This window comes from Anticarsia gemmatalis, chromosome 12, assembly GCF_050436995.1.
Source record: "Anticarsia gemmatalis isolate Benzon Research Colony breed Stoneville strain chromosome 12, ilAntGemm2 primary, whole genome shotgun sequence".
Taxonomy (NCBI): domain Eukaryota; kingdom Metazoa; phylum Arthropoda; class Insecta; order Lepidoptera; family Erebidae; genus Anticarsia; species Anticarsia gemmatalis.
In genome coordinates, this window is record NC_134756.1 from 5693888 (window position 1) to 5709025 (window position 15138).

The window sequence follows — 15138 nt, forward strand, 5'->3', positions numbered from 1 at the left end:
TATTTTAATGTACTAATGTTAGAAATTTTGGTACTTCCATACATAGGAAGTTTCCGATATTCCTATTTTTCCTTGTTCTGTCTTGTGAGAAAAGTAAATATCGGGTTTTATTAAGCGAACGGATATTTGAAATGGTAGTGTTTTCGATAATCCGTAAACAACAGGTAAGAATGAAGAAAAAAGTTAAGAGGATAAAAATCTAATTAGAAAATAAAGGTTATGCACGCAAATAATCTCGAGAATGCATACTAATGTTTAATAGATAGCTTTGCTAATTATTTTAATAACTTTAATGGGCAACAGATAAAAGATCTTTAATGTATTCATGCAGTATATTTTAATTATTCTATTATAACAATTGTGTGAATCTTGCAGATCTCCCTTATTAATTTTTAATCTCTTATATAACCGAGGCTTTCACCTAGGTACGTGAGAAATACTTATAACTTGTAATAAATGATTGCTATTGTTATGTCACCGGCGGTCGTGTCATACAACAAATTGTTTTCTTTTTAAAGCACGCAGCGGATTTGATGTCATAATATCCAACTATTGTATGGCAACTATTCAAGCGAGAGATTTTAATAACTGAACCCGTTATAAAAATACTCTGTATAAATTTAATATTATGTGTCATGGGATAACGTGCGATTAAGTTTCTACGTGACACAGAAAAATTAGGTACGAAAATTTAGCGTCCATGTGAAGTAACCCAATTTTGTTTTAATGAAATTTGCAAGCAAGCTAGCGCGTTAGTGTCAAACTCACGCTTACATGATACAAAGTTCGCCTAAATTCATTTACATCGCAAGCGCCAGCCAGATATTTTGTTTGAACTCTGGAATTCGTATTATGAAAAATATTTAAGTATAATGAATGTTGCAAAGCTGCGTGTAATATAACAAATATGGTTGCAATTTAGAATATTCGCAGCGCGGTTTTACTGCCGTCACGAATGGGTGTTGCACGCACACACGACTTCATGAAGGGCCTTTGTGAAGTCCTCGCGTGGCTGTAATTTGGTTGTTGACAGATTTACAAGCTCCATCTCTCAACTGCAAGCCAAACGTATCGAATGCGGTCAACGTCGCGCCAATAGACTTACTGGATGGGCTTCACAGTTTACGAGAAGCGTGACCAACGCGAAGAGTCGTTGATCGAGTTGATAGCTCACATGAATTATAAGATAACCAACGTTTTATTGATATAATCAAGTTTAATAACAATCGTGAGCCGTAAAAAGGTCGTCAATACTCAGTAATCTTAGAACCACATAAGATTTTTAAAACCACACCATAGACCTTAACAATATCTTACATCGTGGTTATTGTATTTGAAACGGATTAATATCCTAATAAATATTATAATCGAAGAACTATTCGCGTTGGTTTAAATAGTAAGTGCAATTTTAACTCTAATTGAACCATTTCATCACTTTGCTCGAATAAGTCTGCGAAAAGTTATGGAGTGGTCTGTTTGTAATCAAGAATAAATTATGAATAAGGCAATTTAGCTGCTGCCCATAAATTGGAATCGTTTCCCTTTATCACAATCTCACTATTTAATTGAATACGCCATTATTCTGTTCTGTTGACGTTATTATAAATCAATTAACTTTTCTAGTGACGCCATGAACCAGATGTACAACAGGGTTGTTGGACAAAGCTCTCGACAATAATACATTATGAGTTCAAATCGGTTTCGTTTCGAAGTCGTCAATCGTTTCTAGACACTTATTACGACGCGAGGCGTGCCTATCGTTCAGACAACGATCGATCGCGGCTTAATTATGTGTCGATCGCATACCTACCGATTGATATCCATCGATCATCACTATCTGTGTCGATTGATTGTAATTTTAAATCAATTCACGCCTGTATATTGAGGGGTCTCGGCAACTGACATAATGATTTAGCGGGATCTAAGGATCGTGGCTCACTGGCTTTTCTAGTGTAAGTTAGTTCTCGCGCTCATGGTGTATGTGTCTGAAGCAATCACCGCCGTTGGTTGAGATCATAGCAGCAGATAAATGCAGTAATGTGAAAATATTATCTAGTGTACACCATAAACTTTCCTTTCGATATCTTCCTACCTACTTTACAATCGCCAATCAGGTTCGGTTTTTATGGCGTCACCTAAGGGCATGGTGTCATGATTTATTGACGGCAATTGGTGCCTAAAATATGAAATTATACACTACGTACCTATATACATATAGGACACGTTTATGTAATGTAATTAAAATATTATATATTCATGATTGGTAAATAATTGACGATGATTGGTAATTAGCTTTGGTCATTATCGTGTTTGTTGTAAAAGTTAAATTTGTATGATTTGTTGGTATTGGAATGAAGAAAGGCAATTAGTTTGAGTTGAGTTTTAGCGAAAACTTTTGCACTCGCGTTCGATAAACTTCTTGTTTTAGATAAAAACGAAATGTGCGGATAAATTTATGAAATATATCTTCGTTTTTGGCCTGTAGTGAATCTTATTATCCTCTAATAAACATATGGTGTCGCTCGTTAATTATAGTATGGGTGTGGACGCGACAGAGATTCACATGAATAATGGAATACGCATGGGATTTATGTACGGAAATTCAACTTCCTATGGGAATATCGTGTTTTCACGCTTGAACACGAACCTTTTTTCCCAATCGTCCGCCTGAAAGGAAGGGTTTTGCAAGGATCTATGCATATTCAGATTTGTTTCAGAAGTTTTCAGTTCAATATTTCGGATACAAAAATATGCTTAGGTGGCAATGTTTTCATAAATATCAAGTTTAGTTCAAGGAAAGTAAATATAAAAAAAAATTGTAAGTACTTTAAGTAAGTACTAGGAAAGCAGTTAATGAACTCGGATCGATTTATCAGAATGCAAGTTTACTTTGGGACAGAAGATGAAAGTAGAAATGCCGTGTGTTCTAAACTATTTGCTTTTGATTTCAAAATATGAATTTTGATAAAATATCTTTGTGGTTTGTGCGATATAATGATAAGAATTGAGAAAGGAATGTTTTTGTAATCCAGTCATGTGGAAAGGTATGAAAGGCGATTGGCGAAGCGATTCGGGTGAATGCAAGTAAAAGAGCTAGCCAGGTTAACGTCATAAAAGATCATTTTTTCCTTTATATATAAAGAAATGTTATTGACCTCTTCCAAACTTTAAAGCAATGGCATAATAATATGTTTTCATTTAACATACTCGGGCGAAATATATCTTCAGACCGTATACATTATAATATTGGCCTGAAAACATGAGGCAATTTTGACAAAATAAAGCCATAAAAGCGGTGTAATGTAGCCATAAAACGTATTCTGTTGAAACAATGCTTATAATAATTCAGGAGAAAACCGCATAAGTGTCGAAGCGGTGGTTTTCGATTGGTCTCAAATAAATGGACGGACGATGCGTTTTATAATAGACATTGATATAGACACAAAGTATTTACGTAGACAGTTGTAACAAAATACCGTTGATATCAATCTGCTACTGCGCATTTTGTTGCAATTTTATATTTCTTCCACTAGAAATCTAAATGGTGAGTCATAACGTAGATTGGTATATTTATCAGAAAATTACTTCAGTACTATTACTCTTAATCAACTGTGTTAGTCTAAAAATGTAGTCTAATAACAATGATTACATAGCGGGACTTAATGTCTGAAACAAAATGGATTATGACCATTTCTATAGAACAGTTATTTGCCCTTTGTCTGTTTGTGCAAAATGAAGATTTAATACGTCATGTTATTCACTGGTATTACTTCTTGGGAAGTTGCTATTATTTTTTGTATTTTCGAGCATGTAATTTTATGGTAAAGGTTGTAATTGGGTGAAATGTGGGGTTCAATGTAGCGAGTCCGGATTTTATTTAAAATTCAGATAGTACTAGATACGTAGCCAATTAGGTGACTGTTGTTCTAAACAATAGGCAATCAATAATATCTACTAAGCGTTCCTAATATGCCTACTTCAAAGAGATATCTACATACTCAAACTAGTATCAAAATGCCGATCACTATCTTGACTTTTTGTCTTCCGCATATCATCAATTAAAATGTTTACACGTGGCTAAATGACGCAAGGCGGATTCTTTGTAACCGGTTTGTACAATAGGTTTGTGGGAGAGTGAAGTTCGGGTAGCGCCACCAATTTAGTTTGACCTTTCTTAACTTCTTCTGTATTAAGTGTCTAGTTATTCACGCATTTTATTACCGTTTGTAAGAGGTCAACTCACGGTGGTTATGGTGTGTGTAATGATCTTGTCTTCAAGGCGACATCTCGTTTCGAATACAATAAAATTAATAATGTGAGTTTTTGTGTTCCATTCAAGGATTCTGAACAATCATCGCTTTGTGGGTCTCGAGAGTGATCGATCTGTACTGGGAATCGCTTGTCAGTTTTGCTATACAGCGAATTCGTTGCTGTGCTTGAATGAATCTTGAGGGATTGCTTTTGCGTCGTAAGTACTCGGAGTCGTTTAGATAAGATCTTTTCACTACAATTTGTATGTTGTTTCCCTGATTGATGTGGAACTCTGATTCTAAAATATTGTTCTTTGTTCTTGTTTTTTAGCTTCTCAGGTTCTTAGTCATGCAGAGTGCCTTGACCTCCTAGTTTTTGCCTTCATTTGGCGGCATAATGGCCTTGGGCAAGTCTTTGGATATTTCCTCAATTAACGATAGGAGCTACCCTGTTGTTATAACAATTTATGTGCCCGTTTGTGAAATATTTGTTTAATTTGTGATCTATTTTGATACGCACATTTATGTATGTTGTAAATATAACTCAACTCCTTTATCTATGTAATGCAAAGGAATAGCTGACTCTAGGAAATACTAGTTGCAATATGTTTACAATATTTGGTAACTTGATAATCTTAGCAAATTTATATGGTACAGCTCGGGATATTAACTGCGAGATTTATTTATAACAAAAAAGGAATTCGTGTCAAAATTTGACCACAATCATGTAAAGTTTTTTTACTTACGAAATTCATACGGCCATTACTTCGTTCAGTGCCTAAAATTGTTATCGTGTCGGTACCGCTTAATGTCTTTATAAGGCGCTCTTACCGCATAAAAGCTATACACATACACGACTGTACATATTTGTATAGGTAATTGGTATTGCATTGGTGAAGTATGTAATTTATATGAAATCTTATTCACCGCATTGATCATTATTATTAGTCATTCCTTAGAGAGCTTCTTGTGGTTTTCAAAGCTTTTCATTATAACTATATATTGAGTTCGTTGCTCCAATCATAAATCTAATGCAATAAAATTATATATTAGCAACTGTTTAGAAATGCACAAGTACGTAATACATTGGCAATATATTGTAAGCCTTTTAACGCATTTTATCCTATAAATATTAGGTGTAAATGCTAAAGTTTGTGACGATGTTTGTATGTTTTTCACTCTTTTACGCAACGCTGCTGAATGAAAATATTATTTTTATCGCGCATGGAGTCGCGGGTAGAGGCTAGTAATATATAAATTGAATAGACGCCGAGCACTTGTTAAAAATTCACATTCAAATAGATTCAATGAATGTGTTAAAATCTATTAATATTTGTTATGTTCACACAATATTACGCTAATTAGTTATTTATGAATTAATCAACACGGATGATCTGTGGTGTTATTCAGTTAATTATGTAATTAGAAATCAAAACTACCTACTTGTAATTGGGTAATGTAGGTTATAAGTATTTATGTCAATTATTTTCAAAGATAGGGATTAGTCTAGACTTAAATTTTGTAGGATTTTTTTTTAAACAGATTTATATTGACTTTCCTAGTCCTTCGGACAGTTTTATGTCTCATATCAGTATTGTAGTTACGCATACAACAATATTGATAACGTATTATAATATCAAAACACGCGCAAATGTAGGTAGGTTTTTAACATTCTGGACTTTTTGGACACTTGTTGCCATAGTGAATAGATATCGACGTACTCATTAACTCGTTTATTTTTCTATAATCGTTATAACTTCCATTCAGAAGCCCACAATCAGATTTCGCGTTTAATTACAGACTCATGTAACTCTCATAATTTGATTCAATTGTTTTAGTGTTAAATAACCTCAGAGTTCGCACGATAACACATTAAGTTATTTAAGAATTCAATGAGCATATTACAGCCTTGAAAATAATAACGCGGTACGTGGCATTGAAAACGTATACTCTTAAGATGAGTTTGTTTGTTCGTGAATATTTTTAACTCGAAAATATTCCAAATTCTGTACTAAACTTAGGGTTATCGATTACATACTGTTAAGTGTATTCTCTTTATTAATAGTTCTACAGCAGTAATAGTTTATATAAAATCAGTAGAGTGGAAAGTATGCATTTTACTTATATTTTATTTTCTTTGAAAGTCTAAGACAGTTTCATGGATGGCCGTGTAATTCTAGATTCATCGGATGGTGTTACCTACTTTCTTCTAAAAGCTTGATGGGTTTCCGTTCCTTCATTATAATTTATATGAAAATTATTAATACTTTTCACTTCCGTGCCAATAAGAGTCTATACAATCCTTGTCTTAATGGGAAAGCCACACAGTCATAGAATTTAATTATCGACAATTTCTTCTGTATTTTAAGGGATTACGTGTTTCCTATAGATATTATTGTATTTACATTTTGTGGTAGCCCTAACCTGAAGCTCATCTCATCTTACAATAGAGCGGCTTAAGCGTAATTGTTCTTTGAATGTCACATGATTTTGTGCAAAGATATTTACCAGTAGGTATGTAACAGTTTATTTTTGGACCGTCTACTTTCAAGGTTTGGCTTAATTACTTTTAAATGAGCTACTTGTGTCTGTTACTAGTCTAATGTCCAATGACCTGGGATGTGACTAAAATAAGCGGAAGATGACGTATAACATGTTACTGCTATCGTTTTTTGAACAGACATTATGTGGAGTTGATTAGCGCTTGTATAGTTTTTCATGAGAACTATTTTTGTGCTAGACCACTGTCAATACTGCACAACGCAAAGACAACTCTATAGCATTGATATCGTAGAAAATATGCAAATAATATTCTATATTCACGCGATAGAATCGCTAGTGATTCGTGACAGCTACTCCGGTAATGTAGCTCGAATCAGAGGCCTAGATCCGCCAGTGTAGTGCATAACAACGTTAACTAACTGCGTCTGGATCTAATGACTTCCTAAACAAGTCGACAAAATATACTTTTTGCATCCAATGCGTGTCTAGATTGTACAGATATTTTTTGCGAGAACCAAAAGGTTATTCAACTATAAATTGCAATTCAATACAATTTAGCTACGAATTCTCGTGTTACTCAATCTGACCGTGTCGTCGACATATGTAATAATATTCATAAGCTGTCTTGTTAATAAAAATAATTACAGTATTATGCATACATTATCATACGAGTGCAATAAAGTGAGACACTTCATCAACTGCTTGTCATTCAATTAAAAAGTTGTATAAGCTGTTTGTCGCACAGGTGGACTAGTTTATGTCTAAAATAAAATGTAGCCGCTCTGGTTCTAAAACGTACCATACCGCAGCTTATCATAATACAGATTTCCGGGTTACAAACACGCGAAGAAAATTATATCAAAGAGCTATAATTTTACCTGTCTACAACATTGTATTTTGATTGATTTGATTGCTAGGATTAAACTGGTCTTAGCCGACATTTTGCCTTAAAATAATGTAAAATTGAACTACGGTAAATCAGCTTTTAAGAATAAGTGCAATTATTCATAGGGCGTAAAACTGGCAGTAGATGCATTAAGAATAGTAAAGTAGAAATGGTATATGCTCTTACGCATCATCGTTTCTTTGTCTCCATTCGTTTGTTTTAGAAATACCTACGCGACAGAAAATATGAGAAGCATCTTTCGTAATTTACGTGTACCATCCAATGTATTTCAAAGTAGTTAATAGATTTTATTCAATTGCCAACTTTTACATTTTGCTACCAGTATAACCGTACCTAATGGCGCCTACTTCCTCAATGTTAGCTTTACTTTGTAGCGGCTTAAAATATTTGAAACAGTTGCATGAAAGCTTCATTACATTTCCATCCTTGTACCCTTAAACGTTTAAAAGCCAATACTATTATTCTGTTTATCGATTGGTGGTGTTCCCACGGGCGCCGGCGTCGCACCGACAGACGGATTGACAGAATGATTGGGCGTAAGTATCGGAATCCCTCGCCTCCAATGCACATGCTAAATGCCGTTTCCACCAATTACATTTGGCATTCACTCACGAACTTACCCCGGACAACCAATGACCGTGAACTATAGGGTTAAAGGAAAAAAATCTAAATGTTCGCCTTGCACGATTGAAGTGTTTACTCGTCTGTTAATGTAGGCGCTTCTCGATGAGGTGAATGTTGACAGTTCGTGTCTCACAGCGCACATATCGTATTTGTGGACTTGAAGAAATATACAGACAAATTATATTGCTCTGACTCTTGGCACGTCTACTTGTACCGAAAAAATTACATAAATAAAAATGAAATATTAGTTTAAAAAATGTATAGTATAAGGAAGTATACATTAGACCATAAAATGAATGATGTATGGCCAAAGTCGTACTTAATATGTCCACTAGAGTTCAACGGTAGTATAAGTAAACAAGACGTTTTTTCGAGTAAGAGGCGTGGTAAAAACACCTATTACAAGGTCTGTTCACGACATGAACTCACTGATGAGTGTCTCGAGTGCGAACCGAGTATCAGTTCCAATAAAAAAGCGACGGTTCTCATGGTCACATTTTAAATTCGACGTTCTTTAAGTGTCTCGGATACTTGTTGCTATAAAAGATCCTTGAATCACCGATAAGTAGTCGTTTTGTGACGTTAATCCTTATTTCTACATCGATAAAGAGCCTCGTTTCAGGGTGGTCCGATAATCAGCGACGCGACGTATTAAAGATTTGGCCGGAACAACAGACTCTTCATTTATACTATAAGAGTAACTTATACTGTAATGGGATTAAAGGACAATTACGATAATCCCTTGAGCCAATCCTTATTTAATAAAATTCCGCTGTTATATTTTTCATCCGACTTGACGTTTATGGCTCGAACATATTTTTTATTACCACATTTTTTTTCTGCTATAATAAATTATAACTAACATGAGTTCATGTACTCACCGTCTATAAAGTTTATGAACCCTTATAAATTTAGATTTGAGTGCGACAATATGGAATATTAGAAGGCAAAATTCGGCGTTCTACTATCCCATTGACCGATTGAAACCTTTGATAATTTCAGTAGATCACGACCCAAATAACCGCAATAAAATATCGGATGGCACTAGAACGGTACTTCCGAAATGTTAGTAAGAAGGCTAAGCCTTCGAGGACCCACCCTCGATTGTGTCAGTTTATTTCATTGTATGCAAATCGGTCCACCGCGCCCGTCCGCTACCAAATATTTCACGCTGACGGCGGCCTGCGAACGACGCGTGGGACGGCCAAATTACGCGACCCCACAACTATCGAACGGTCCCATAAGCATTCCAGAAACCGCGCGACCACCAATTTGTCCCTTCCGTGCCAGTGATTTTGTCATTCCCGTAGGCATCGCGCTAATAAAGAGCCGCCGGCCAGTGCGACCGGTTCTGTGGAAATAGATTTTCTCTATAAGGGATTGAATCTCGGTGTCCTACTGAATATTGGAGATATCTAATTAATTTTATCTATCCGCAGGCCCAGCTATGGGTTCTAATTTTGCAATGTCACTCCTTAAATCTACCTATTGGGACTCGAAGCTTCTCGTCTTAATCTTCAAAATTATACAGTGGAAAGAGCCATAGCAATATTCTAATTACAAAACAGGGAAAATAGAGCGAGGTCTTTTGACTATAGACGTTTAAATTAGGCCCTTTATTACAAAGTTATTGTATGCGGTATTAAATTTTGTACTTTGACTTTGGAGTCGTAGTCTACAAATTAGCTGTCAGATTTACACTAAAGTCATTGCCATTCAAAATTAAATGTTGAATGCAATTTGTAGAGTCACCGTCACGTCACCGGTCGGTGTGGTGGCAGTAACCGGAGTACCCACTATACAACACTGCGAACGTTTCAACATTTCCCACTTAACACCTCACACCGTTCCATTCAGCGTTTTGACAATAAACAAATATGCGTGCAGTATGCGACCGTCGCTGTTACGTCCGAATGTGTAATTACACAATGGCGTGCAGATGTCGGACTAAACCCGACCCTGACTAATGACTTCCAGAAAACAATACGCCAAATATGTAGCAAAAGGACAAAGACCTTTGAGTAGACTATATAATATGTTTTAGAGTAGCGACAGTAGCAATAAAATTGCGACACCAAGCCGCATATACAAACATGTCGTTTTGTAGAATGGCTCGTATGCATTGGAAATGAGAATGCTTTTTATACGATATCCCACACTCTTCCTGTCATTACAACACTTTCATTATGATAACTATTGGTGTTTTCACCACGCCTACATCACTGTAACTATGTACGTGTCTACTACTCGTCTATTTCTCTGTTATGCCGACTTGTCTTTAGAGTTGAAATCTTAATAACACGTTTTATGTCACTCCCACACGTTCGTACGTCGCGTTTGCGGTTTGAATGTATGAATATTTAGCACGCGAGATGTGTTCCTTGAATTCTTATGTGCACTGAAATGTCTTGAAGTAATACGAACTCTGAACTTTAAATGAGTTCTCGTGTAAAGCGTTTTTAAAGACGCGGAGCGACTTTGAAAGATATCTAATAGAAGAAATGGGCATGAATATAAAATAATTTCCTTGTTTATCTGATGTACACCGTAGACTGATTAGCAAATATCGGGAATTCTTTGTTGAAAGCGGAGGTTGTTAAACTAATTAAGTTGTTCATTGCATGTTGAGTCGAAGCTTTTGACGTGAAAAAGGCAGGCCCGTCGATGAATGCACGATAAACTAGTTAAGATTGTAATACGGTTATTATACAGGGGCTAGGTCGGGGACAAACAATGACTCGCGGCCCACGCCCGTCTTGAAACTGAGCGAATATGATTCAAACGCGAGATGTAACAATAGAATGTACTATGACGAGAAATATTTAACATAATAATACTGAGGTAAGTTTTATAACGGTAACCTCTCAACAATGTTGCGGGTGTAGGAGGAACACTGTTCCAAATCAAGAAGTTTATCCACAAAATATGCTTGTTATTTTGTATTACTTCATTTGGTACAAGTATTACAATTTATATTCCTAATATACACTAGGATGAATAACAACCAAAAGTTTATTTTTAATTGGGTTAAGTATTTACGGCATCTGCGTAAGTTCTCGGCAATTTCCAAAGCTGTGCACCACACTGCTAATGACAGTTAGTTCGTATAGTTACCATAAAGTAGATATGTACATCGAAAGAAAGTAGTTCAACGGTAGCCACCCAGCTTCCTATCATTATAGATCAAGATCGGGCCACGAGTCTACGACCGGTTGCGGTGCTATAACCACACTGCATATTATAATGTTTAGACAATTATTCAGCTTTCTTGCAGATTTTATCAAAATTAATGGAAATTGTGACAGTCATTATATAGATTTTATCAGCTGATTGCTGTCTAAGTACTTATTTTTATAAATAAAAGAAAATCAACTATTGGTTGGCCGATACTCGATTGCAAGTCCAAAATTTCCTTTGTCTATATCGATATGTTGCAGTCAAAAATCTTAACCAGTCAAAACTTTTGACAGCCTGCTCAGTCAAAAGAGATTTAACTGATTTTGTTAGTCAATAGTAGTTTTGAGGCAGCGGTCTAAAGTAGTTTTGCCCATTTGTTGAGAGTGTTGAATGCAACATATCGATGAAGACCAAAGATATAAAGTTTCTTAACATGTTAATCTCTACTAATTTATATATATTTTGCTCTCTAATTAAGAAAACACCTCACAAATATGGACTACCTCTAATCAAATTGCGTTTCACTTCAATATGTGACTAAACTATTGTTTGTTATAAAATTAAATTATGATTGTTTCAGACGTGGCCGTTGATAAAGGGGGAAACACACATGTCCCCCAAAAATGATACCGGTGAGTACAAAATTTTGCACCTTTAGTAATTTTATGTTTATTCAGATAATAGCTAAGTTTTGAAGGGGTTCGAGTTTAATTACTTCCGTGCGATTTTATCAAATTATGGTACGATGCGTGCGGTCAAGCCGCACCCTAGTAATTTTTGTTTTGCGTAATAAAATAATTTGCTTATAGACCGCGTTCCTTGGCTAGTTCAGTTAGTAGTCACATATATATTTTTATGTTGCAGAAAGTTGACATCTGATATGGCACTGATTGTTGCCGTAGCACGTTGTATAGATGTCGCAGTAAGATAGATAAAGCCGTAACATAGTTATATCCCTAGGGATATAATTATATGCCGTAACATAGTTACAATGAGAGTTTGAAGATGTCGCCGGAGCCCCGCTTCGCGGGGCTCCTCCTTCTGGGTGGTTTAAAAAAAAATAACCACGAAGGCTGAGGTGGGAGCTTCGCTTCGCTCGCTCCCACCTCAGCCTTCTAACCTAACCTACCCATGTCGGTTTGCCCAAAACTTCTTCTTTATAACTATATTACGGTATATAATTATATCCCTAGGGATATAACTATGTTACGGCTTTATCTATCTTACTGCGACATAGACACAAAACATATTTATTACAAGTTCAATTAATCTAGACTGAACTCATCATATACTGAGCCCTTACACTAAAATACAACGCTTGAGATACTACAGCAAAACTAACAGGAATTTTATTGTTAATTTCAATTACAAATACTTTATTTATTACAGCCAACCTGTAAACAAAACCATATAAAAAGGCAGTGCAAACATATAAATAATGAGAAATTTGCTTAACGCCAGTCACCCCTTAGAAATAATTACACCAACATCTGCCCGGGGCAGCTGGCAGACTTATTGCTATCGTAATAAAGGAAGCAAGACGATTATTGAATGCCGGAGGACTAGCTTTTTTCTGCGTATTTAGTTCTGCTAACTATTTAGTCGTTAGCAGTACGTACTAAGTAATTACTTTCTTATGTTGTAGAGTACTCTTTGATAAGATTAAGCACTATAGTCGTAGCTTCGCCAAAAATACTATTTCAGCAGCTTTTACTAGTCATTTGTAATTAGCTTTAAACATAATAATTAGCCTTTAATTAACACTTTTATACCATTGCTATAATGTCTTTCAATTTAATAGTCCGTCATTGTTGGTTTATTTTATTGACTATCTTTTAAAAGGCTGTTTGCAATCGTACAAAAGATTACGTCTTAAATTTCGTACGGCTTAGGTTTAGTACGTATTTAACCTGAATACTTTGTTTGTATTGAATATATTGAGTACGGTGCAGGTCGTCTGTGGTTTTATGACGGACAAAGTAAATGTTGAGTAGTAAATACAACTAAGTAAATAAGCTATGAGCTCGTGGGCTGTTGCGTAATCCTATTCAGAAAATGTGTCAAAACTATACACAATATTATGTTTGTAACACAAAAGTGTGCCGTATGCACATTCGGCTATACTTACTATTTGACATAGCATTTTATTTGTGTATAACGCCTATTTATTATTAATTTTAGGTCATACAATATTTGCCAACCAGCTGTTGTGGCTATGTTGTGATATTCCAACTATGTTTCCAACATAGTTAGAAGAAAGGCTGTATAAGGTATATACGCCATATGTTCGATAAAAATTCTATGATAATAAATTAATTACAATTTAACAGTTATGTTGATTAGCATTGAAGTCCTAAAAATAACCATTTTTTTGTTTAAAATGTATTTCTCTATAACAGATGTACACTTGTTCATACATGACAGTGATTGGACGGCATTCTACATAATACAGTAGGTTTACCGTGTAGATAGAATCGTCATGTGGACATTATTTATTGATGTCCCTCACAATGAATGGAGCGTTTCAAAGCATTGAACGGAGACACACCGTATGTTATGTAAGCGATTGTCATTTTTTGACGTTGATAAGAATTATTGTTAGCCCTCAGGAGCTATGGAATTTTCACGGGAAAAATAAATATTGTGTGGTTTTGTTCAAATCGGTATTTAATTCAAATCAGACATTGCATGGAGTATAATAATATAACGTATTTTTCGTAACCTGAAAAAGCACTAAACGTTATGTAAAACTATTGGTACAGTTTGTTTGTCCATTTTTTTATCATTAATATTGTTTTATAACGGATTATCTCACTGTCTGCGATTTAAGTACCTTTTTGTTTGATTTTAGCTACGGGAATTTTAAATAATTGCTGATCACAGATTAGTTAAAGATGTCCTTCACACCTTACCCTGACACCTCAATGCTGTCTTCAATTAGGATAAATAAAGACCATCCTGCGTTAAATTTCTTCTTCGATTGATTTGCGGCCGAAGTACCCCATAACAATAGTATAGCTTGTCTTATAGACTGTTCTTATATGAAGCCATTGAAAGTTTATTGTTAGGGAAGGGTCGGTGTTCCATACATTACGTTTAGTGTCACTTCAACGACGTACTTTCGCACCAAGTATTAGTTATTTATTGATATGTCACAGTTTTACTGCACGTTTCATTGTTTTCGCTACGAATGTTTGGTCAAAGTTGTCAAAGCATTTTGGTATATTCACTACCCACATACCACCTACTCGTTTAGCTGTTAACATCCCCAGAACGTATTTATAGCGTAAACACTAAGTCTTGTACGAAGTTTCCGTCTAAGCTCAAAGGAGGAGGGAAATTGTGTACTACAGTTTAACCCTGTGGCTTAGTGCTAAAAATAGAGGTCCGCGCTATTTCGGCTTATGGTGTATTGACACCTTGTTAAGGGAAAATGGGAAGTGATACTGCCTTGTTATTTCTAAGTACATCGTCAATTTTTAGGTTTGCGGTTATAGTTTCATAGATGATGTCTTAAAATTACATAAGTTACCTCTACTTCTCTCTAAATATAGATTTGGGTTAATCACAATATTACAATAGATTTAGTTTTATAATTGGTATCTTTCTGGAGTTTTTTTTATTAATATACCATATTTGATGCATATATAAAAACTCCTTTAATATTAAACCATTAGG

The 15138-nt window shown here is 35.2% G+C and overlaps 1 protein-coding gene across 1 annotated transcript in view; it reads left to right on the plus strand.

Annotated features, from left to right (window-relative positions):
* The window catches only part of ASPP (Ankyrin-repeat, SH3-domain, and Proline-rich-region containing Protein), a 238395-nt gene that overhangs the window by 27363 nt on the left and 195894 nt on the right, over positions 1-15138 (plus strand). The window contains exon 2 of the mRNA XM_076120576.1: positions 12041-12092. Within this exon, the coding sequence (XP_075976691.1) occupies positions 12084-12092 (9 nt within the window). The 5' untranslated portion in view covers positions 12041-12083. The remainder of the gene's footprint in view (positions 1-12040; positions 12093-15138) is intronic.